The 25,586-nt window shown below is 46.0% G+C and overlaps 1 protein-coding gene across 2 annotated transcripts in view; it reads left to right on the forward strand.

The window, feature by feature from the left end:
• Positions 1-25,586, forward strand: part of ENPP1 (ectonucleotide pyrophosphatase/phosphodiesterase 1) — a 164,159-nt gene that overhangs the window by 36,575 nt on the left and 101,998 nt on the right. For both annotated transcript variants that reach the window (XM_040429149.1, XM_040429150.1), the window contains exons 2-7: positions 7,244-7,316; positions 8,689-8,805; positions 9,636-9,761; positions 13,252-13,312; positions 14,220-14,317; positions 16,495-16,574. In XM_040429149.1, the coding sequence (XP_040285083.1) occupies positions 7,244-7,316; positions 8,689-8,805; positions 9,636-9,761; positions 13,252-13,312; positions 14,220-14,317; positions 16,495-16,574 (555 nt within the window). The remainder of the gene's footprint in view (positions 1-7,243; positions 7,317-8,688; positions 8,806-9,635; positions 9,762-13,251; positions 13,313-14,219; positions 14,318-16,494; positions 16,575-25,586) is intronic.

The raw sequence follows: 25,586 nt of genomic DNA on the forward strand, positions 1-25,586 counted from the left end.
TTCGCCGCCGCACTCCATCTCCGGCCGCCCACCTCCGGCTCCGTTTCCCCCCACCGACACGTCTCCTCTGCTGCGCTCCTCTGGCCGCGCCATCTAACTCCGCTCGGCCGCGGCCATCGCGCCCGGTCTGGGGGAGCGCGCATTCCTGGCGTGGCCGGCGGGGGAGCGGTGCAGCAGGAGACGGGACGCCTGGTGGTTCGCTCAGGCAGCGCTGGGGCAGATTTCGCTGGGCACACCGAAACTGGCTGCATCACGTTCCCCGCGTCCGGTCTCCACAGCACGCCATTTCTCCCAGCGTCGCCTCGCGGGGGGTCCCGCGCGTCTCTCCCCCCCCCGGGCTGATTACTTCTCCTTGTTCAGGCCTTGGGGGGGCAGCAGGCGGGGACGCTACTCCACGACTTCCCCGATGCGTTCCACGGTGGAACGCATCGGCATGCACACTTCCGCCCATCTCCCTGAGCTCCACCACTACATGCACACTTCCGCCCATCTCCCTGAGCTCCACCACTTCGGCGTTCACGCATCACTTAGTCATGAGGAAGCCTCCCAGATTCCCAACCTTCCCTGCGCTCCACCGTGGGGGCACCCAGGGGGAACCCCATCCGCCATATCCTGGGCTCCAATATGAAGGCTACCACGCCTACTCCTGGTTCCTTGACCACATTTCCATTTCTCACATGTGTTCAAGGAAGTGTCACATGAAAAGCCCAGAATAAGCTTAGGCAGGCACGTTGCAGGGATGCCGTGGCCGGGCGGCTCGGTCTTGCGGTGCGGCCGGGCGTCCCGGGAGCAGCTGCATGTGCCGGTTGCCAGGCACGCCGCGGTTCCGCCCTGAAAAAGAAAAAAAAAAAAAAAAGGTCTGCTCAGATATGTTCCGTTTTCTTTCACCTGTTTTATATTTTACCTGGCCGCCATGTTTTTTCTTCCAAGGATGTCCAGGTGGTCTTCTTTTCCTGTCTTGCATTAATATGGTTCTCTCCGTGTCCTGTAGCCTGATACGTTCAGGTTCCTTTTCGGGGTCTCGCCCGATTCGTCCAGGCTCACTGCCTGTCCAATCACCTGATACGTTCAGGTCCGGTTGCCTGATACGTCCAGGGTTTTGCCTTCATCATGTCCTCCCACCTGATCCGTTCTAGTGTCTTTTCCGATGTGTCCAGGATTGGCTCCACGTCCCCCTGCCTGATACGTTCAGGATGTTCTTTGTGCCTTCGGCCTGATACGTTCAGGTTTCTATTTTTCATGTCTGTTTGCCTGTTACATCCAGGTTTCCGTTTCATGTCCGTCCACCTGATACGTTCAGGTTTCCATCTTCGTCACTGTCTGCCTGATACGTTCAGGTTTTCCGTTTTCATGTCCATCTGCCTGATACGTTCAGGTTTCCATCTTCGTCACTGTCTGCCTGATACGTTCAGGTTTTCCGTTTTCATGTCCGTCTGCCTGATACGTTCAGGTTTCCATCTTCGTCACTGTCTGCCTGATACGTTCAGGTTTTCCGTTTTCGTGTCCATCTGCCTGATACGTTCGGATTTTCTGCTTCTGGTTTTTCTGCCTGATACGTTCAGGCCCTCGTCATGTCCTCTTGCTGGTCAAGCCTTCATCATGTCCTCCCTCCTGTTACGTTTGGTTCATGTCCCGTCTGGTCAGTCCTGTTTGTGACTTTTCATCTTTTTCAGGGTCATTTCTTGGGCTCGCCTTCTCACTCCGTCATTTTTCTCTCTTACTGTCCTGTTGCATCTTTCTCCTTCCCCAGTGTACCTATCACGGTCAGTTCAGGCTTCTTTATCTGTCACGCTTGGGGCCTGTTGCTCGCCATTGCCATCACGCACGGGTCATGTCTCCTCACTGCCTGCCACACTGGTCAACTCCATGCTGGCAGCCAGTTGGGGCCTCGTTTCCAGACGCGTCTCGGCTCTCGGTTTGTTCAGGGCCTGGCGTTTTCATTCACTTGTTCACGTCAGGTCCTTTTCCTCACTACCTGACACGCTCAGGCCGCTCTGTTTTCGTGTTTTCTTTCAGGTTGTCCTCCCATCGCCTGATATCGTTCAGGATTTCTTGCGTTTTCGGCCTGCCACCTTCAGGGTTCGTTTTTGTCCTGTTTCATCATCACGTAAGTTTCGTCTTGTCAGCATATGTTGGGGTACATCTCCCCGCAGGTACCAGTAAAAATTTCCTCCTCACTTACCAATCCCATATTCGCAGGGTGAAGTCCACTCTCTCCACGGACATTTCCGAGTTTTGTTCGTTTCCAGGTTTCCCAAACAATTTTTCCATCCTAAACTTTCTGAGGCTCCAGGTAAGTAAAAAAAAAAAAAAAAAAAAAAAAAAATGCTCGCTGAACTGAAGAAGAAAGGGATCCGCCATTCGCCATCCGCACGAAAGGCAGAACTATATCATCTGCTCTTCCCTGAATCTCCCAGGACTCCCGAACCACCCGGAGCCTCCGAAGATCTGGTCTCCATGTCGACCATTCAGCTCTCCCTGACCCAACTCCATGCGACCATCAACAACATGGCGTCTTCGATGTCACACATCGACTCCAGGCTCCAGGCCGTCGAGAGCAAGATTGCTACGCCTCCTCCTCCGCCAGAGGCCGAAGCCGTGCCTTCTACTTCCCAGGCCAACGTCCCAGGTACAGGTCTGGCCTCTCCCGACATCGCCCCAGCGTTCTTCGTACCAGAGAACATCAGGCGGGATATCCTGGCGGGAAAGGATATCAATTTGGCCGCCATCCTAATCTCCACCCATGATACGGTCGAAAACCGGACAATCGCCTGCGGTGATGTGTTGGTCGTGCTGAGGTCTAAAGACGTCCGCCTCAACAAGAAGCTGTCCATCCCCGAATTCATGCTGACCTTCAGCCTGTACCGGGACATAGTGTGCTCCATTCATCCCCACCGCAGGGTAGAATTGGACACATACATGTACAAGGTCACCGAGCTGGGTTACAGATATGGCGGTACCGCCTTCTATGAGTACCACCGGTCTTTCTCTGCCAAAGCTGCAGCGGCTTTCCTCCAGCACCAGCATGTCACCAACTGGGCAGTGTTGGACATGGAGATTTTTTGCAGGCACTTCGCCGGGCAAAAATCCCCAGCCTGTGCCGGTTGCCAATCAGTCCTCCATTCTTCTGATTGGTGCCCCCATGTCACCAACCCATCTCCTGCCAGGCCAACGTCCAGCTCAGGGGCGCAGAAACCCAACCCCGCCACGGACAAACTCTGCCGTCCCATCACCTTCTTAGGGAAGAATCAGCTCTGCAACAACTTCAACCTGGGTTTTTGCAGTTATGATAAATGCAAGGCTTTGCACATCTGCGCCATCTGTTTCAGGGCCCATCCTCAGTCCTCCTGTTCCCAACGCACGGCAAAACGCTCATGACTAGGCGGGGTCAACGTTGACCTGTTACTCTCCCTCCTCCAACAACATCACGACCCCAGTTTTGTCCAGTTTCTTACACAGGGTTTCTCGGAGGGTTTCCATACCGGGCTAGTCACCCTTCCGCAGGTCACTCATGAGTGCCCCAACCTCCTCTCTTCTCTGGCGGATCCCGGGGCGGTGGACGCTCTGCTGGAGGCGGAGTTGCAGAAGGGCTTCATGATCGGTCCTTTTGCGGAATCCCCTTTCCCTCTGTACCGGGTCAGCCCCATAGGTCTGGTGTCCAAAAAATCTTCCAATAAAAAAAGATTAATCTATGACTTGTCTGCTCCTCATGCATCCACCACCCCCAGCCTAAATTCCCTGGTCCCGTCGGACGAGTTCTCCATGCAGTACTCGTCCCTGGACGAGGCCGTGGAGCTCATCTTACAGGTCGGGGCAGGAGCTTGGTTGTCAAAAGCGGACATTGCTGATGCCTTCAAGTTGCTGCCCATCCTGCCTCACCTGTGGAAGTTCTACGGCATCAAATGGAGGGCAAAATATTACTTTGCCACCTGCTTGACGTTCGGGTCAAAGAGCAGTCCCTGGCTCTTTGACCAGTTCGCCCAAGCACTGCATTGGCTCTTGGTCAATCATGCCCACTGTCCGAGGGTCATCCATTACCTGGATGACTTCTTGCTCATCGAGCAGGCCGAACGCGCCCCGGACAGGTTGGACAGCCTCCTCAGCCTGTTCAGCCACCTGAATGTTCCGGTGGCTTCAGCCAAGGTCGAGGGCCCCTCCAGGGTAATCACCTTTCTGGGCATCACCCTGGACACAATCAGAATGGAGGCCAGCCTCCCCCTGGACAAATTAAACAGGTTAAAGGACTCCGTGGCCAGGCTCGTGGGCACCCGCACGGTGTCAAAGTTGGAACTCCAGTCTTTATTGGGGTCTTTCAACTTTGCCGCCAGGATCATGCCCCAGGGCAGGTCTTTCACCGCCGGCCTACTCAGACTCCTTCCAGCAGCCTCAGATCAGCATGCCCTCATCCACCTCGGGCGCGACGCGCTGGCGGATCTGGCCATGTGGTCTTTGTTTTTGTCCAGCTGGAATGGCATCTCCCTCTTTGTTCCTCAGTGGAACGAGGCCTCTCCCTTGGTATTCTCCGATGCTGCTGCTTCCCTCGGTTTCGGGGCCATCTACGGGGATCAATGGTTTGCGGGTCCTTGGCCCGCGCAGGTCTCCTCAGACCAGGAGGCTGCCAGGTCCTCCCCCCTGCTCGAGGTATACCCCATCGTCGCAGCCGCTCTTGTCTGGGGACAGTCATGGAGTAACAGGCCAGTGTGCTTCATGACTGACAACCAGGCGGTTGTTGACATCCTCGCCAGGGGTAGGTCCAGCTCCCCCAAGGTCATGCGTCTGGTTCGAAGGCTCACCTGGCTGTCCCTTCAAAGCAACTTCCGCATCATTTGCAGGCACATAGAGGGCAGGAAAAATACCGCAGCTGATGCTCTGTCCCGTTTAAACTTTAATTTGTTTTTCCAGGTCATGCCGGGAGCTCGGAGAGTCGGGATCAACCCTCCGGGGTTCGAAGCCCTGATCATGGACTAGAGGAGTACGTTTCCGCAGCCCACGGTCTCATCCGCGAGTCTCTCTCGGCTAATTCTGCCCGGAACTATTTAACAGGGTGGAACACCTTCAGGCGGTTCGCCCACCTTCACCCCAGGGGGGACAGGGACAGAGTCTCCTTCGTCCTGGCCTTCCTGGCGTACCTCCACAAGGAGCTCCACCTGTCCCACAACACCATCAGACTTTATTTAGCGGGCATCCAGCACCACCACATGATCATTCATCCCAGTCATACCGCCATCTTTTCCTCCCAGGCGGTCAAGGCGGTTTTGAGGGGCATTCAGAAGCTCTCTTCCCCTGCCATTCCCACCAGACAACCAGTCACAGGGGAATTATTCCAAAAAATTTCTTCCGCCCTAGATGGTAATCCCTTTGGCCCTTTCAGAAGTTTGATCCTCAAAGCCGCTCTCTACCTCAGCTTCTATGGGTTTCTCAGGCCGGGGGAATTCTGCTGCACCTCAGCCCGGAATCCAGGGCCAGTTATCAGCCAGCTCCTCCATAGTTTAGACCACTTCACCTTCTCTCTTCCTTCCTCCAAAACCTCCCAAGTCGTTCCACCGGTACAGATCGAATACTTTAAGTCGTTCAATCCTTGGTGCCCAGTGTCCGTGTTCAATCAGCTGCTCTCCACTCTCCAGGACAGAACTCCCGATAGCCCCCTACTGCCATTTCCCGTGCTGTAACTGACATCCGCGCAGTTCATCAGGCACATTCGTTCCATAGCTTCGGGTCTGGGGTTCCACTCTGCTTCCATTTCCGGACACTCCTTCCGAATCGGGGCCGCATCGGCAGCCTCCAAACATGGCGTCCCCGCTCACGTCATACCGAAGATGGGACGATGGCAATCTTCCTGTTTTTCCCGTTACATCCCTCATCCACGGGTCGAGATTGCCAAAGCGTTTTCCAGTCTGGTTTTGTAATCTCCAAATAATAAACTGCCTAAATTCATGTTTTGCCCCCTTTTTTGGCTACCTGCGTCACGTAGCTAAAGGCACACCACTAGCCAAGTTAGGTCCTACCGTGTCTAGTGCACACCCTCTTCCCAACACTCCCCCCGGAGCCTTGACCACAAGTATAGCAGGCTGGATTCCCAGCCTGCATTTGTGGGAGGGGCATAGGGTATTTAGCCGGCACACGCCCTCCCTCTGGCGTCGGCATCGCACAGTGCCCCACCCGACCCTCCCTCTTTTCCAGCTTCACTCAGCTCAGACTCCCTGGGTTAGCCCCCTTTTTTGGCTACCCGCGTCACGTGGCTAAAGGCACACCACTAGCCAAGTTAGGTCCTACCGTGTCCAGTGCACACCCTCTTCCCAACACTCCCCCCGGAGCCTTGACCACAAATATATTTAAATCCAACACTTCCCTCAACAGTCCAAATGCAGAAAGCAGTTAAATCTAGCTGCGGGAAATGTTAAAAAATACAAACATTATTCACCCATTAAGGCCTCATTTGGCTCCAGTGCTGTGGTTATCCCTGCCAGTGTTTTCCAAGAGCAATTACATGCTGTACAAATATGGTACCACCATAGCCTATTACTGGCCACAGCAGTTATGGTAGCATGCATGGCATGTGACCGCAGAGGCCAGTGATTTGCCAGATTACATGGCAAAATAGCACATTCTCACTCTACAAGAATAAACAAAGGCTAGCGAGATCCACAAGAGCTTAGAAGTTGGAGAGGCTGGGGAGTTTAAAGGGGATAGCCATCTTCTGAAAAAGTTATAAAAAGAGCTCCACATGCTTTAATATGAAACAATAAACATTACCTACCTCTTTCCTCTGGTGATCAAGCGTTGTAGCTCCGGTGATTCCCCCCCCCCCCTCCGCCTTCCTTGTTTTCTTATTTTTGTGAATTTTCTAAAATGATGGAACTTTTAATTGTTGACTAATGGTTGGGAGTTTTATTTGGTGACCTTTCCTTCAGTTATTCTAGTTTCTTACACTTTTATCTCCTCTAATGGTTATTGTGTGGATGTAAATGAATACACACAATACAATCTTATATTTAAAAAAAAAAGTTAAAAAAATGAGAAAAAAAGATAAAGGGGGACATTTATGAAGTCTGATACGCTAATTTTCTGGTATGAAAATATCTGAAGTGCTGACTCACGCATTTTGCTAAAAATTTTGCAACAAACCAAAGACAGGCTTAAAACTGACACAAAAAACACTGCAAATGATAAATTCCCTCGTAAGTGTATATGAACAAGCCTTGAATGTTACAAAATACATATGGTCCTTGTGTTTTTCCACTAGGTAATCTGTGTGTGCATATTAACCGCTATCCTAGGGTGCATATTTGGACTTAAGCCAAGCTGCTCTAGAGAAGGTAAATGTAAACTTAAGATATGGAAGAATTATTACTTCACATGACTAATGAGAACAGGAAATATCATATCAGTTTAGTCAAATTCAACATTATTATTTTGATAAATTTAGTGCCGTGCGTGGCAAGCCTTTAGCTTAGGCTAAAATCATGTCGCGTAGACGTGGCATTTTCTGTTACTTTCATTTAAAAAAATTGTTAATAAATGACCTGCTATGTGCCTTCTTATAAAAATTTACACAAAATGTTATTTGTCCAAGGCCCCATTCACAAAACCGTATTTTTGGTTTGCATTCAATCCCCAATTTTGCGGGTTGGATGCGAACTCATTCATTTCAATGGGGCCACAAAAAATGCAGACAGCACACCGTGTGCAGTCCGCATCTATATGTATGTTCCACGGCCCCACAAAAAAGGTAGAACATGTCCTTTTCTTGTCTATTTTGTGGACAAGAATAGGCATTGTTGCAAAAGGTCCACAAAAAAAGGATGGAACACATGTCGCACGAACGACATCTGTATTTTTTGTGGATAGGCGTTTTGAAGACCACAAAATACATATGGTCGTATGAATGCACTCTACCAGCTTATGCACATGAACGTGTGTGCCCCGTGCTTGTACTGTGGATTGCAAATTGCGGTCTGCAATGCATGGGCACCGTCCATGTGCACACCATTTGTGGATGCGGACCCATTCAATTGAATGGGTCTGTGATCAGCAAGATACGGTCCGCACTGCAAAAAAATTAGACATGTTCTATTTTTTTTGTTGTGCGTGGGCACGGACCAAAATCCCAAGGAAGCGTAGTAACTCTGTGTGCTTCTGATCCGTGCCTCTGCTCCGTATCTTGAGGATTGCAGACTCATTCAAGTCAATGGGTCTGCATCTGTGATATGGAGTGCACAAGTCCGATGCCCGTATATTGTGGCCGCAATACGGGCATGGGACACACGCGGTTGTGGGCATGAGCCCTGATATAGTTTTTGCCCTGTTCCCTTTGTCTAGTGTGTGGGGCTGTACATTTTAGTGAATGGTAAATATGGAAACAGCCAAAAGAGTGTATTGGGATCAATTAGACTCTTATTGGTTGGACCCCATTGGTTAGATATTTATTACATTTGCTAATGTCCATGCTTTGTTCATATGGCGCAGTGGGACTTTTTGACTTGATTACAATGAGCTTCATCCTTGAAGAAACATGACTGTCTTTCTGTTAACTATAAGAAAAAATGTCCTGCCCAAAAATATATATTTTGTAGCCACTGAGGTTTATTGGGTGAGATTATTTCTCAGAGAAACGTTTATATTAAATGGTTTTTAATAATAAAATGAACACATTACAATAAAATGTAACCAGTTGTATTTCAAATATAGTGAATAGCTGCAAAAATCGCTGCTTTGAGCGTAAGTTCGGGAGCTGCCGCTGCGATGCTGCCTGTGTTGGACTTGGAAACTGCTGTCTAGATTATGAGGATCTATGTATTAAACCAGGTAAGAAAACTCATAGAAACTTGTGGTGTCATTTATCAAACTGGTATAAAGTAGAACTTTCATTTTCACAAAATAAGAGGTGGAATCTGATTGGTTGCTATGGAAAACCAAGCCAGTTGTACTTTACACCAGTCTGATAATTGGCCCCATAAAACTGCAATGTTCAAGGCTCAGAGTAATTTAGTTGGTAATTGGGATTTATTGATGGTATTGTATTGATGCAAAGAAAACGGTAATTCTGCTTTACAACCTATACTGAAATCTTTTATAATGCCTAGTAGCAAGCTTTAATTGCTGGGAATGACGATGATTTGGATCTTAACCAGGTTGGGAATAGCTGCGACTTTACTAGATCTGCCAAAAGTGCATAGATTCACACTGAAAACTCCCTACAATGGTTCCCGTAAATGGGTCGCACCTTTCTTTAAAACACAGGCTTTTGTTTTTTTAACACCTAGGTCTGGAAAAAAATTTATCTGGTAGAATTATGAAATCTCACATATAAGCAGTTGTTCAGAAAACAGAACATTAACCCTAATAATTATGAATCCATATTAAAGGGGTCTTCCCCTCGGCACCTCCTCTGTTTTTTACCCAGTGCCTGCCAGGATTCCTTTTGATTTCTACAACTCCAGCATCGCACCTCATAAATAATGACTTTGCATCCAGGGGCACCTGGAGATAACAGCTGGTTAACACATGTTTTGTGATGGTATAAGGGATGCTAGGTTCATAATAGATACTGTATCTATCAAACCAGGGATGTGTTGATCGTCAAAGGGTGCTTCACTATAAGCGGTATGACGCTATTGATGCTACTTTTTATGCAGCTCACCTTTGGACATGTGACAAATTAAGATGTGGAGAGAAAAGACTTCCCAGCAGTCTGTGCTGCTGTTCTGATGACTGCAAGGACTCAAACGATTGCTGTGTTAATTATGATGCCGTTTGCAGAGGTGAGTTTATGTAATAAAGTCTCCATGTAGTCACAGTAATGATATTAAATGTTTATTACTGCTTAAAGGGGTTTTCCAAAATTATATTTTTTTTTACTGATTCGCTGAATTTTACAAAAAAATGTGTTTCATGACTAATTACTCCGTCACGAAGTGCATTTTTTTGTAAGTAGTGGGTGCAGTGACTGGGAGCTGCAATAGCGCAGACCCCCGTCATTGTACCCCTCAGATGCCACGTTCATACATGATCGCAGCAACTAAGTGTAAAAACAGTGTGAAATTAACATGAAAAAAAAAATAAAAAATCTAACTTACTGAGTCCATTTGCTCGTGAAGAGCCGGCCGCTGCCATCTTGCTTAAAGATCTGGCGCAAAATCTTGCGCGGCGCGAGATTACAACATCACGCCGGCCGATTTGGTGACGTATGATGGGATTTTGGCCGAGATCTTCAATCAAGATGGTGGCTGGCGGCCCTTTGCAAGCAAATGGAGGAAGTAAGAATTAATAAAAAAAATTCTACACAATTTCAGGTTAAATCGATTTGCTTACATGAAGCATGAGGAAATTCGACTTCGAAGCGAATCGAATTTATCCTGAAATTCGGATCGAATTCCACTTTGTGGGATTCGATTCGCTCATCTCTACTGATGACTTAAGTCCTGGATAGAACATTGGTATCTGATCGGTGCGGGTCCGACACCCGGGACTGCCGATCAGCTGTTTGAGAAGGCTTTGGTGTGCCTGTGAGCGACGTGGCCTCTCTGTCCACCAAGCACAGCTCTGTACATTGTATAGTGGCTGTGCTTGTTATCACAGCTCATCCATATTCACTTCATTGTGGCTGAGCTGTAACTAGGCCATGTGACTGATGAATGTGTCGTCACTGGCTTAGGAAAAGCTGAGAGAAGGCCGTGGCACTACTGCGAGCACCCATCACAATGTAGAAACATGAACTTCAGCACTCTGTATTGGAACTTAGTACATCCAATAATTTTGTTGAATTTTTGATTCAAGGCAACAAAAATGTGTGACATTTAGGTCTGGGTGAGATGTAGCAATCACTTGCTGTCGGTGGTATAGGGAAGGATCATCTGGCGCATTGAAACTGTGAATAATCACAAGGGTCATTTGTGCAAAGTTTTTCAACGTTTTGCATTTTTAAAGCTCACTCCAGATTTAAGCCTTAAATCCACTCCAGGAGGGTGGTTAAAGATGTGACAAATTTAACAAAACGCCGTTTCATAAATTTGCCACAAAGTATACAAATGCAGACTCGAGGAAAACTAACTTCATCTATTACCCTGATGACAGATTCCCTCCATAGACGTTTATGACATTTAAATTACCAACCTTGAGCTAGGCTTTCTTTCGCTTGGGTAAAGATTCTGTTAGCTGCTATAACACTGTATGTAAATAGGTGGCCATGGCTAAATGTCTTGATGGCAAGCAGCGTCCCCTGCCTGCTAGCTTCCCCTCACAATTAGTGATGTATAATATAATAGATGGCAACCTTATCATTGGCGCCCCCACCGATTGTGAGCATGAGTGGGACTGGGTACTTTTTTTTTTTTTGAAAAGTTGCTGCCCCTTCACCCACTTCATTGACATAAGTGTGAGATAACTGTAGCTTGTAGTGTGGGACATAACTATCTCTAAAGAAAAGTAAGGCACTTGATGGTGACAGTCTGACAGACCGTTCTTCAAAGCTTTCTAAAGGTTCCATAGTAAGAGTATAAAATGGGCAGACAAGGTACACCAATTTTTCCTATCTGCTTTCATCTTTTTTTTATTTTTTTTATTCAGTGTTTTTATGCCCAGTTAAAACTGGAAAGTTATCAGTTGTTTGCACTGAAAAGAGGATCCCACACCTCCAAAGATTAAATTTAATTCCTTTATCAAAGTGAAGATTAAAAACATACGTTTCAAGGAAAAAAGTCCTGCTTACATGTTTCAAGCCTAGCTTTTAATCCTAGCCCACACTGGACTTTAATCAGTTAGTTTTCTGCAAGAATTTTCATTTTCATTCTTATGCCAAAAACACAAATGTAAAAAATACAGGTTTTTGAAATTTAGAACAATTGTATAAATGAGTAAGCTAGCATACAAAGAGGAAAGTAACAAAATAAAGACAACATAGAGAGTCCTTTAATTAAGATTTTTATGGATGATGAATCAATCAAGAAGTAGAATAAAAGAGAAAAAAAGGTCAGGCATGTGTGGCTCATGCAGACAGCATTGCTCAATGGTGCAAATGCCTTGGGGGGGGGGGGGGTATTTTTGTAGTAGACAGGCTATAAAATGTTTGTTGGAGAAAGATTCAGTTCAATCCATTTTCCTGAAATGTTGATCCAGAGGAAGGAAAATCAAGCTCAATAAGACAGGAGTCAGTTTTCCTCATATTACAGTAAAAGTCCTTCCCAAAATCCAAATATAACATTTAGAAATCATTCTTGGATCAGTGACCCATCTCTTGTAATCTTAACTTGTACTATTACTTTTGGGAAAGGCATCTAACCATTTTTAGACTCTTTCAACCAATTCACAATTAATTGCTTAGTATGATGAGATCATAAAAAAGATCTCTGTATTGACCTTATATCAATGGTAAGTGGCGTTTTTTCCAAATTATATAACCCCAGTATGGAAAAAAAAATTGTACACTGATGCCCCAAATAGTAATGTACATTAGAGAGATTTATGTAGCCCTTTGTGGACCATGGCAACCATTCAGCAGCTTTCATTTCTTATTCTGCTCTTGAAAAATTAAAGCTGTGCTGTGATTCGTTGCTATGGGCAACACAGTTTTTTGTTGTTGTTTTTTTTACATTTTCTTCAGTATTCTATGGATGTTTGAACTAGTTTATTTGTATGGGTGTTCTAACTTGATTTAAAACACTCTTCTCGTAATATACCTATTCCTACATTTTACCACATCTAATGATCTTTTATGCCTTTTAAATGTAGGAATGTTAACTTTGTCCTGACCTACGAGAGCAAAATAAAAGTCAGCCAAAGTAAATGGTAGATGATGGCCAGAATTGAGGAAAAACACTTGTATAATTTCGTACTTTATGTCATATCATATTCTCCTGGCAAAGAGTACTGTTTTTGTATGTATAGATCTCTGTAGCTGCAAAGCCTTCATTATTGAAATGATAATTGGTAAATTAAGGGTCGCAGTCTCTTTCATAAAATAATGTTTTACTGCACTACATGCGAATACTGTTTAAACTGGTTGTCCCATCTCTCACTTCCACAGTTAGATGGGACTCCGGAAACAGCAGAACGCCGGCCCGCTCAGCAGTTTCCATAAACCCAGTGACCTAAGGCTACTACTTGGTTCCATCTCACTGTGGTCACTGTTAGATGGGACTACCTTTTTAACCTCTCATGTGTCATTAGCACTAATCACAGGTTTTGATACATTTCAAAATGTATCAGATTTTTTTATTACTTTGTGACCCATGAAAATATTGTCTGTTTTTTTAGGAAACAAGAGCTGGGTAGAAGAGAAATGTGAGGATATCCAAACACCACTCTGCCCAGCTGGGTGAGTTCATTGCTACATGGGTGAATCCAAGGTTGATTCTACCTAAAGAATTTATTATGTTGCAATGTAGTCCTAGTCTTATAGAATGGTTACCTACTTGAGATGAACATATATTTATGAAAAAAATAAGGTAAGACAAGAGGGATCATGTGGCCTTTTTCTGCTAGCTTTCTTCTGTTTCTATGGTTGTAATGAGAGTTTTTTAAATAATGTTAGTTAATAGTTTACATATGATATCTGTGGCATGGAAGATTTGCTGCAGAAATGATTTTAATTAGGCTTTTATAAACCTATGCACATTCTGTAGAAACCATTTCAATGTATGGAACAAATTTTCTTCAACCAAACTTTATGGTCCTGCTCCCCATTCGTGTCAGGCTACTCAGCCACAATGACATACCACACAGGATCGCATTATTACCATCTATTGTAGAGCACAGTTCCTTGACTTGACCCCCCCCCCCCCCCCTTCCACAAAGCACTCCTTTAAGGATATAACCTACAGTATTTTGACCTACAATTGCATTCAAAGAGCCTCCTTTTTGAAGGAGGTGCAAAAATAAGCAAACAAATTCCACCACGGTTTTCTTGCACTTTAAAAAAAAAAAATCCGTCAACATAGTCTGAGACCTAGGGCATTGTTCAGAACCCCAGCTGCTATGCAAAACCCATTAGCACACCACACCATCACTCTTGTGATGTGGAGCGCAGAGGAAGAAGTCAATGTCCTTAGAAGCCACAATCATGCCTGCATGTGTTTACGGTCAAATTTGACAGAGCCTTATTTAATTCAGTGAGACTGGGTTGCAAGGCACAATCAATGCATAGACAGTTTTGGCCCTTTTTATCAGATTTCTTTTCTAATCCTCTACAACCCCTTTAACTTGTTTTCTTTGATATTTTAAAGGTTCTCTAAGCCTCCAGTCATCTTATTTTCATTGGATGGGTTTAGAGCAGAGTACTTACAAACATGGGGTGGCCTTCTTCCAGTTATCAGTAAGTTAAGTAAGTATTCTGTTCTCTTTCACCAACAATCTAGACATAGAAGATAAGATTAATAGGCTTTTCATAGGTTTTTCATGACAATGTCTGTTTTCTATGCTGTACTATATATATATATATATATATATATATATATATATATATATATATATATTTAAAAGGAAGTGCAGGGTGGTGATCTGGAAGCAACTTGACTCTTCTCTTTAATGCACCAAAAGCAAACATAATACATGTCAGAACTATCCAATATATCCGTCAAATTGTGAATAGAATCGCAAACTGCTGGATAAATTTATTATTCTCTACTTATTACACTTACCAGTAAATCAAGAAATATTGCCACATTTTTGTCAATCCCTTTTTGAATGGCCTGTTTTGGGGTGTTTGCTTTTGTTTTATAGTTATTGCTTTATTATTTTTCCATCGGTGCAGTCATATGTTTCATAGAACCATCTTGAACTATATATAAATTATTGATGGACTAGTCTAAAAAAAATTTGGATGGCATGCACGACCATATTACGCTGTTGTTTTTTTCAATTTATTGGTGCCGCTCATTAAATAACATGTTACCTTCCTTAATTAGGTCATTACGACTGCAGAGATAGCATATATGGGGGATGTTTTTGTGTTTAAGCCCTTTTTTTCAATGCAAATGTACATGGTACCGAAAATTGGTTTTATTTTGGTTGCTTAGTTAGAGATGGAAATTTGACTGGTTATGTGACCATTACATGGGTGACCATTACAAGAGAGCTCTGTTGTGCGCCTGTGTAAGCGTCCTCCCTGAAAGTAAACAGTGAATGTTCACATTTACTAAAAACAAGCTGACATCTTGAAAGTTATGAGGTATTAATACATAGAAAATTAATAACTTTCCATAATGCATAATACACTGACTAGCTCTTAACATTTTAAATAATTTATTTCCCATTAACCTCTTTATTAGTTTTATTTTCAGTTTTACCCCACAGAATTTTTTCCCCATTTTTCAATACAGAATATAGTAAATTAAATGGTGCCAATAAAAAATATAATTTGTCCTGCAAAAAAAAAAAAAAGTCCTTACTATAAAAAGTTATAGCTCTTGGAAAGTGGTGAGGAATAAATAAAACAAAAAAATTTGGCTGGGTCCTGAAGGGGTTAATTTGAATATAGCACCAACACAGTTGCATTTTTGGGAGAAATTTGTTATAGAGTGTAAGCACTACATCCATAATATTAATAGTGCACAATTCATTATACTGTACAGTATATGTTGTGAATATGAACGATGTCCGGTTTTTAACAGTTTATAAAATAAGGAGAAATGGATGTCAACTCTCCATATTACGGAACCCTCTAAGATAAATTAGAAACATTAACTCCATTAGCCAGTTTACAGTTTAAGCACTATTCTCAGACATTAGCTATTTAAACTAGTCAAGAATTGTTATTGAATAAGAAATAATCCCTTTGAAAATTTGTGCCATAAGATTAATGTTCTTAGCTTTTCTTTGGCATATACAGTTTTAGAATCTGCAGCAAAATGAAAGCACCAAGGAATAATACAGTCCTCATTTATAAAAGACTTCTATTTCAGGCCTAGGGCCAATAAGACAAAAAACTTCTGCTCATGTTAAATTCTCAGACCACAATATGTGGCCACTTTTAGATTTCTTTCCAAGTGGCACTTTAAATTCCCAATCCACCTCTGTTTGGGACCGTTCTCCACTTGCTGAGCTGCCTTATTTATTCTTGCAAAGTTGGCCATATACACTGATCAAGATCAGATAAAACTTCATCTGTATGGAGGCAGCTGTTATGTTTGGCAGTCATTAGGAGAAAGATGGATCCATGGTGAGATCCTGGCTCGTCTGATCCCTTGTTTCCCAAAGTAATATGTGCTGCCAAATCATATTTGTAGGAGTGGGGAGTGTGATAGTCATTGCCTGTGTAAGGCCACTATAACTAGGGACACTGAGGAAGCTCTGGACTACTGGTGAAATTAAAATTCTTCCCTTACCGACAAAGTATACACATATTCTTCAGTGTGGTGTAGAGAATATATTCACTCTCGCTGGTCATTGACCTTTTTGTGCCTAGGTCAGACATAAATTGACACATATTTAGACCAGACTTCAATCAAGCTGCCATTACTATTTGACTTCTCTTACTTTGTGATTTTTCTTACAATTTAGAGCAATGTGGAACATATACGCGTTCTTTACGTCCGGTATATCCATCAAAAACCTTTCCCAACCATTATAGTATTGTAACAGTAAGTAATTTATAATTTCTTTTTAGCACTTCTTGCTTTACTGGTTGTTTGTTTAAGCTTGCATCACATGTATTTATATGCTACAAAAAAGAGCCAAAACCAAGAATTTACAGGTGTATTTTGACTTTAACCAAAGGCCTGTGTGGCTGATTCTGGCTCGTATTTTGCTGTATGTCCCTTAAAATGATGGGCACCCATAGTGACTGGTATATCCAGTGGAGGATTAAGGGTACTGTGGGCCCTGGGCTGTATTAAAGGTGTGGGCTCCCCACCAGCCCAGTACACCCATCACAAACATAGATGCTCCCATACATGTTTACCACATACAGGGACTTTCCCTACACATGTTCTCCAATACACATGGATGCCCCCATACACACATTCAGTGTAAGAAGATGGGCCCGCAACACTACAGTTTGAACAGAGCTTCCTGCTCCATTCAAGAGCTACTTCCAACACTGGAGGCTGCAGGGAACAGCTAATCAAGAGGGTGTGGGTATCAGACCCTCGCTGATCAGATATTATCCTGAGAATAGGTTATAAATACCAGAAGCCTGGAAAACCCCTTTTAAGTTTACCTTTCAAGCTTCCCTACAAGTACCATTCAGTGAGTGTACAAATTAGTTTTATAAATGTTACACTTAGAGCAAATAATTATCCTCTTTGGATTGTTAGGTGCCGGTGGAACATTAACAGCATAAACTGTCCTGTGCTTTATCCTAAATTGAGAATCCCTCTGAATTGTTTAGGACACAACTACAAACAATTCTCCAGCCATGCACAATCTTTTCCCTAACATTCAGGTTGTTTAGTTGTCTTGCCCACCCTGTGAAAAACTGCTGGTTAAGCCAGCAACATTAGCTCCCAGAATAAGCTTTAAATTACAGATATTGAGGTAAGTGTTATTCTACTTGGGAACAATTTATCACCTGACTACCATAAGTAAGGATAAGTTCATCTTTGGTGTACTCATTTGTATCTTTGGATCTGTATTATGCAAAGTATGACTCACTTTCAGTATACACTTTGTTCGTCACTCTCAAAATTGACCACTCTCTCTACCCTGTACACATTTAGGATTGTTCCACAATAGTTTGAGACGTAGAAAGCTAACTGAAAATTCTTGCACACTGCCTTTCATGTCATGAGGGTATGCCTTAGAACTATAGACTTCCTGACTTAGGCAGTGCACTACTTGGTATATATGCAGTGAGCCCAAGAGACAAAGAGGAAAGGATAGGACTGATGGTAACAAGAATAGTGGTCATAGTACTCTCGCTCACTCTGTCGCTCCCCTGGGCCATGCAGTGATGGGAAGAGCGCACCTGTTTTTCCCTTCGGGGCACTCTCTGGTTTCGGAGTCCTCCTGCCTGATGTTGTTTGAGGTGGCCTTGATGTTGAAGGTTTTCAGATGCAAGCTGTAGATGTCGGTTCAATGTAGAGATGCAGGAAATATGAAGCAGAACAGTTCTTTTCTGAAGGATTAAGTTGGAGCACATCAGTTACAGTTCTCAGGATGCTATGGACTGGCAGGTGTTGCACAAAGGCACCTTTCACAGTTCTTACAGGTGACATGGCTGCACAGGTGTTAATAGTTAATAGCCTGACACTACGCTTCTCTAGTAGGGATGAGCAAACCCGAACTGTATAATTCGGGTTCGTACCGAATTTTGGGGTGTCCGTGACACGGACCCGAACCCGAACATTTTCGTAAAAGTCCGTGTTCGGGTTCGGTGTTCGGCGCTTTCTTGGCGCTTTTTGAAAGGCTGCAAAGCAGCCAATCAACAAGCGTCATACTACTTGGCCCAAGAGGCCATCACAGCCATGCCTACTATAGGCATGGCTGTGATTGGCCAGTGCACCATGTGACCCAGCCTCTATTTAAGCTGGAGTCACGTAGCGCCGCACGTCACTCTGCTATGATCAGTATAGGGAGAGGTTGCAGCTGCGACGTTAGGGCGAGATTAGGCAGATTAACTCCTCCAAAAGACTTCATTCTGTGATCGATCTGCAGCTGTGGATCATTGAAGTGCTATTATTGACTTGCTCACTTTTTTGAGGCTGCCCAGAGCGTTTTTAGATCACTTTTTTTCTGGGGTGATCGGCGGCCATTTTGTGACTTGTGGTGCGCCAGCACGAGCTATCACCAAGTGTATTTAACCATCGATAGTGTGGTTATTTTGTGCTATATCCTACATCAGCTGCAGGCTGAGCCTGTGTCACCCAAGTGCATTTAACCATCAACAGTCTGATTATTTTTTGGCCATATACTACATCAGCTGCAGGCTGAGCCTGTGTCACCCAAGTGCATTTAACCATCAACAGTGTGGTTATTTTTTGGCCATATATTACATCAGGGGCAAGTTGAGCCTGTCACCCAGCGCCTAAAAAATAGACCTGACATTTCTATTCAACCAAATCTGCACAGTTTTAGCTGGTCAAGTTATTTGTAGTGACCGTAAAAGCAGACTTTTTGTTCTGGGTTGAAAAAGCATTCCCAAATTTGCCATTCTGAAAATAACTAGTTTGTGGTATTTGAGGCCTACTTGAAATCTATCCCAAAAAGAAAATCTTACATTGAAGGTATTGATAGTGTGATTCAGAAAAACCTAAGACACACGCTAGCGTGCTGATAGAAGTGTCATTCTGTGATTAAACCTATAACTGTCACACAGCGCAAAAAAAAAACAGGTCTCACATCTCTATTCAACCAAATCTGCACAGTTTCTAGCTGGTCAAGTTATTTGTAGTGACCGTAAAAGCAGACTTTTTGTTCTGGGTTGAAAAAGCAATCCCAAATTTGCCATTCTCAAAATTACTAGTTTGTGGTATTTGAGGCCTACTTGAAATCTATCCCAAAAAGAAAATCTTACATTGAAGGTATTGATAGTGTGATTCAGAAAAACCTAAGACACACGCTAGAGTGCTGATAGAAGTGTCATTCTGTGATTAAACCTATAACTGTCACACAGCGCAAAAAAAAAACAGGTCTCACATCTCTATTCAACCAAATCTGCACAGTTTTAGCTGGTCAAGTTATTTGTAGTGACCGTAAAAGCAGACTTTTTGTTCTGGGTTGAAAAAGCATTCCCAAATTTGCCATTCTCAAAATTGTTGTGAACGGGAACAATGAGGAAAACATCTAATAAGGGACGCGGACGTGGACATGGTCGTGGTGGTGTTAGTGTACCCTCTGGTGCTGGGAGAGGACGTGGCCGTTCTGCCACACGTCCTAGTGAACCAACTACCTCAGGTCCCAGTAGCCAGCAGAATTTACAGCGATATTTGGTGGGGCCCAATGCCGTTCTAAGGATGGTAAGGCCTGAGCAGGTGCAGGCATTAGTCAATTGGGTGGCCGACAGTGGATCCAGCACGTTCACATTATCTCCCACCCAGTCTTCTGCAGAAAGCGCACAGATGGCGCATGAAAACCAAGCCCATCGGTCTGTCACATCACCCCCATGCATATCAGGGAAACTGTCTGAGCCTCAAGTTATGCAGCAGTCTCTTATGCTGTTTGAAGACTGTTTGAAGGGGTGGAAGAGATAGAATGCACTAACGCACAACCACTTATTTTTCCTGATGATGAGGACATGGGAATACCACCTCAGCACGTCTCTGATGATGACGAAACACAGGTGCCAACTGCTGCGTCTTTCTACAGTGTGCAGACTGAACAGGAGTTCAGGGGTCAAGACTGGGTGGAAGACGATGCAGGGGACGATGAGGTCCTAGACCCCACATGGAATGAAGGTCGTGCCACTGACTTTCACAGTTCAGAGGAAGAGGCAGTGGTGAGACCGAGCCAACAGCGTAGCAAAAGAGGGAGCAGTGGGCAAAATCAGAACACCCGCCGCCAAGAGACTTCGCCTGCAACTGACTGCCGCCATCTGGGACCGAGCACCCCAAAGGCAGCTTCAAGGAGTTCCCTGGCATGGCACTTCTTCAAACAATGTGCTGACGACAAGACCCGAGTGGTTTGCACGCTGTGCCATCAGAGCCTGAAGCGAGGCATTAACGTTCTGAACCTTAGCACAACCTGCATGACCAGGCACCTGCATGCAAAGCATGAACTGCAGTGGAGTAAACACCTTAAAAACAAGGAAGTCACTCAGGCTCCCCCTGCTGCCGCCTCGGCCTCTTCTGCTGCTGCCTCGGCCTCTTCTGCTGCTGCTGCCGCCGCCTCGGCCTCTTCCTCTGCCTCTGGAGGAACATTGGCACCTGCCGCCCAGCAAACATGGGATGTACCACCAACACCACCACCTGCGTCACCAAGCATCTCAACCATGTCACACGGCAGCGTTCAGCTCTCCATCTCACAAACATTTGAGAGAAAGTGTAAATTCCCACCTAGCCACCCTCGATCCCTGGCCCTGAATGCCAGCATTTCTAAACTACTGGCCTATGAAATGCTGTCATTTAGGCTGGTGGACACACACAGCTTCAAACAGCTCATGTCACTTGCTGTCCCACAGTATGTTGTTCCCAGCCGCCACTACTTCTCCAAGAGAGCCGTGCCTTCCCTGCACAACCAAGTGTCCGATAAAATCAAGTGTGCACTGCGCAACGCCATCTGTGGCAAGGTCCACCTAACCACAGATACGTGGACCAGTAAGCACGGCCAGGGACGCTATATCTCCCTAACTGCACACTGGGTAAATGTAGTGGCGGCTGGGCCCCAGGCGGAGAGCTGTTTGGCGCACGTCCTTCCGCCGCCAAGGATCGCAGGGCAACATTCTTTGCCTCCTGTCTCCTCCTCCTCCTACTCAGCTTCCTCCTCCTCTTCTTCCACCTGCTCATCCAGTCAGCCACACACCTTCACCACCAACTTCAGCACAGCCCGGGGTAAACGTCAGCAGGCCATTCTGAAACTCATATGTTTGGGGGACAGGCCCCACACCGCACAGGAGTTGTGGCGGGGTATAGAACAACAGACCGATGAGTGGTTGCTGCCGGTGAGCCTCAAGCCCGGCCTGGTGGTGTGCGATAATGGGCGAAATCTCGTTGCAGCTCTGGGACTAGCCGGTTTGACGCACATCCCTTGCCTGGCGCATGTGCTGAATTTGGTGGTGCAGAAGTTCATTCGCAACTACCCCGACATGTCAGAGCTGCTGCATAAAGTGCGGGCCGTCTGTTCGCGCTTCCGGCGTTCACACCCTGCCGCTGCTCGCCTGTCTGCGCTACAGCGTAACTTCAGCCTTCCCGCTCACCGCCTCATATGCGACGTACCCACGCACGGGTCAGTCGCACTGCGGATCAGACACACTTCACCACCAATGACTGGGCCTCCATGCGAGACCTGTGTGCCCTGTTGCGCTGTTTCGAGTACTCCACCAACATGGCCAGTGGCGATGACGCCGTTATCAGCGTTACAATACCACTTCTATGTCTCCTTGAGAAAACACTTAGGGCGATGATGGAAGAGGAGGTGGCCCAGGAGGAAGAGGAGGAAGAGGGGTCATTTTTAGCACTTTCAGGCCAGTCTCTTCAAAGTGACTCAGAGGGAGGTTTTTTGCAACACCAGAGGCCAGGTACAAATGTGGCCAGACAGGGCCCACTACTGGAGGACGAGGAGGACGAGGATGAGGAGGAGGTGGAGGAGGATGAGGATGAAGCATGTTCACAGCGGGGTGGCACCCAAAGCAGCTCGGGCCCATCACTGGTGCGTGGCTGGGGGGAAACACAGGACGATGACGATACGCCTCCCACAGAGGACATCTTGTCCTTACCTCTGGGCAGCCTGGCACACATGAGCGACTACATGCTGCAGTGCCTGCGCAACGACAGCAGAGTTGCCCACATTTTAACGTGTGCGGACTACTGGGTTGCCACCTTGCTGGATCCCCGGTACAAAGACAATGTGCCCACCTTACTTCCTACACTGGAGCGTGATAGGAAGATGCGCGAGTACAAACGCAGGTTGGTAGACGCGCTACTGAGAGCATTCCCAAATGTCACAGGGGAACAAGTGGAAGCCCAAGGCGAAGGCAGAGGAGGAGCAAGAGGTCGCCAACGCAGCTGTGTCACGGCCAGCTCCTCTGAGGGCAGGGTTAGCATGGCAGAGATGTGGAAAAGTTTTGTCACCACGCCACAGCTAAGTGCACCACCACCTGATACGGAACGTGTTAGCAGGAGGCAACATTTCACTAACATGGTGGAACAGTACCTGTGCACACCCCTCCACGTACTGACTGATGGTTCGGCCCCATTCAACTTCTGGGTCTCCAAATTGTCCACGTGGCCAGAGCTAGCCTTTTATGCCTTGGAGGTGCTGGCCTGCCCGGCGGCCAGCGTTTTGTCTGAACGTGTATTCAGCACGGCAGGGGGCGTCATTACAGACAAACGCAGCCGCCTGTCTACAGCCAATGTGGACAAGCTGACGTTCATAAAAATGAACCAGGCATGGATCCCACAGGACCTGTCCATCCCTTGTGCAGATTAGATATTAACTACCTCCCCTTAACAATATATTATTCTACTCCAGGGCACTTCCTCATTCAATACTATTTTTAATTTCATTTTACCATTATATTGCGGGGCAACCCAAAGTTGAATGAACCTCTCCTCTGTCTGGGTGCCGGGGCCTAAATGTGTGACAGTGGCCTGTTCCAGTGGTGGGTGACGTGAAGCCTGATTCTCTGCTATGACATGAAGACTTATTCTGTGCTGACATGAAGCCAGATTCTCTGTTACGCGACCTCTCTCCTCTGCCTGGGTCTAAATATGTGACAGTGGCCTGTTCCAGTGGTGGGTGACGTGAAGCCTGATTCTCTGCTATGACATGAAGACAGATTCTGTGCTGACATCAGGCCAGATTCTCTGTTACGGGATCTCTCTCCTCTGCCTGGGTGCCTGGGCCTAAATGTGTGACAGTGGCCTGTTCCAGTGGTGGGTGACGTGAAGCCTGATTCTCTGCTATGACATGAAGACAGATTCTGCGCTGACATCAGGCCAGATTCTCTGTTACGGGACCTCTCTCCTCTGCCTGGGTACCTGGGCCTAAATGTGTGACAGTGGCCTGTTCCAGTGGTGGGTGACGTGAAGCCTGATTCTCTGCTATGACATGAATACAGATTCTGCGCTGACATAAGGCCAGATTCTCTGTTACGGGACCTCTCTCTTCTGCCTGGGTGCCTGGGCCTAAATATGTGACAGTGGCCTGTTCCAGTGGTGGGTGACGTGAAGCCTGATTCTCTGCTATGACATGAATACAGATTCTGCGCTGACATAAGGCCAGATTCTCTGTTATGGGACCTCTCTCCTCTGTCTGGGTGCCGGGGCCTAAATATGTGACAGTGGCTTGTTCCAGTGGTGGGTAACGTGAAGCCTGCTATGACATGAAGACAGATTCTGTGCTGACATAAGGCCATATGCTCTGTTACGGGACCTCTCTCCTCTGCCTGGGTGCCTGGGCCTAAATGTGTGACAGTGGCCTGTTCCAGTGGTGGGTGACCTGAAGCCTGATTCTCTGCTATGACATGAAGACAGATTCTGTGTTGACATAAGGCCAGATTCTCTGTTACGGGACCTCTCTCCTCTGACTGGGTGCCTGGGCCTAAATGTGTGACAGTGGCCTGTTCCAGTGGTGGGTGACGTGAAGCCTGATTCTCTGCTATGACATGAAGACAGATTCTGTGCTGACATCAGGCCAGATTCTCTGTTACGGGACCTCTCTCCTCTGCCGGGGTGCCTGGGCCTAAATGTGTGACAGTGGCCTGTTCCAGTGGTGGGTGACGTGAAGCCTGATTCTCTGCTATGACATGAAGACTGATTCTGCGCTGACATAAGGCCAGATTCTCTGTTACGGGACCTCTCTCCTCTGCCTGGGTGCCTGGGCCTAAATGTGTGACAGTGGCCTGTTCCAGTGGTGGGTGACATGAAGCCTGATTCTCTGCTATGACATGAAGACAGATTCTGTGCTGACATCAAGCCAGATTCTCTGTTACGGGACCTCTCTCCTCTGACTGGGTGCCTGGGCCTAAATGTGTGACAGTGGCCTGTTCCAGTGGTGGGTGACGTGAAGCTTGATTCTCTGCTATGACATGAAGACAGATTCTGCGCTGACATAAGGCCAGATTCTCTGTTACGGGACCGCTCTCCTCTGTCTGGGTGTTGGGGCCTAAATGTGTGACAGTGGCCTGTTCCAGTGGTGGGTGACGTGAAGCCTGATTCTCTGCTATGACATGAAGACAGATTCTGTGCTGACATGAAGCCAGATTCTCTGCTATGGCATGAAGAGACTGATTCTGTGCTGACATGATATTTTTTTTAAATTCATTTCCCTATCCACATTTGTTTGCAGGGGATTTACCTACATGTTGCTGCCTTTTGCAGCCCTCTAGCTCTTTCCTGGGCTGTTTTACAGCCTTTTTAGTGCCGAAAAGTTCGGGTCCCCATTGACTTCAATGGGGTTCGGGACGAAGTTCGGATCGGGTTCGGATCCCGAACCCGAACATTTCCGGGAAGTTCGGCCGAACTTCTCGAACCCGAACATCCAGGTGTTCGCTCAACTCTATTCTCTAGCTGACTTGTACATAAGTATCCAAGCATGTAGTGTAATACTTTTTTTCTTAAAGCAATGCAACCACAGGGCAGACACTAAATGTCAGAATGTCAGACTATGCTCTGCAGGTTGCCATACTTTCAACTCTGATCAATCTGCTCTTTGTGTGTCCAGGCACTGGAAGAAAACTTCTGAACACTTGGAAGTAGAGACTCAATTATCCTTTTACAACAACAATTCCTCCAAGACTTTAGCTCTACACTCCCTCTTTTCATCTGGCCTGCTTTTCTGTCTTGGCTGTAGCTGGCATCTAATTTAGGGTTTGCTCTTTTGTCAGGTATCCCATTTTACACCTCATGTATGCTGGCGAATCTTAAACTAACTGACCTGTTTCTTTACTATTCCTCCTCTCTATATAGAGAGGGTGATACCAGTCTCATCTAGTGGTAGCTGCGAATATGGCCTATTAATAACTTGTGCCTACATATAAAGAAATGCATTTACCATAC

This window comes from Bufo bufo, chromosome 4 (genome assembly GCF_905171765.1).
Source record: "Bufo bufo chromosome 4, aBufBuf1.1, whole genome shotgun sequence".
Lineage (NCBI taxonomy): Eukaryota > Metazoa > Chordata > Amphibia > Anura > Bufonidae > Bufo > Bufo bufo.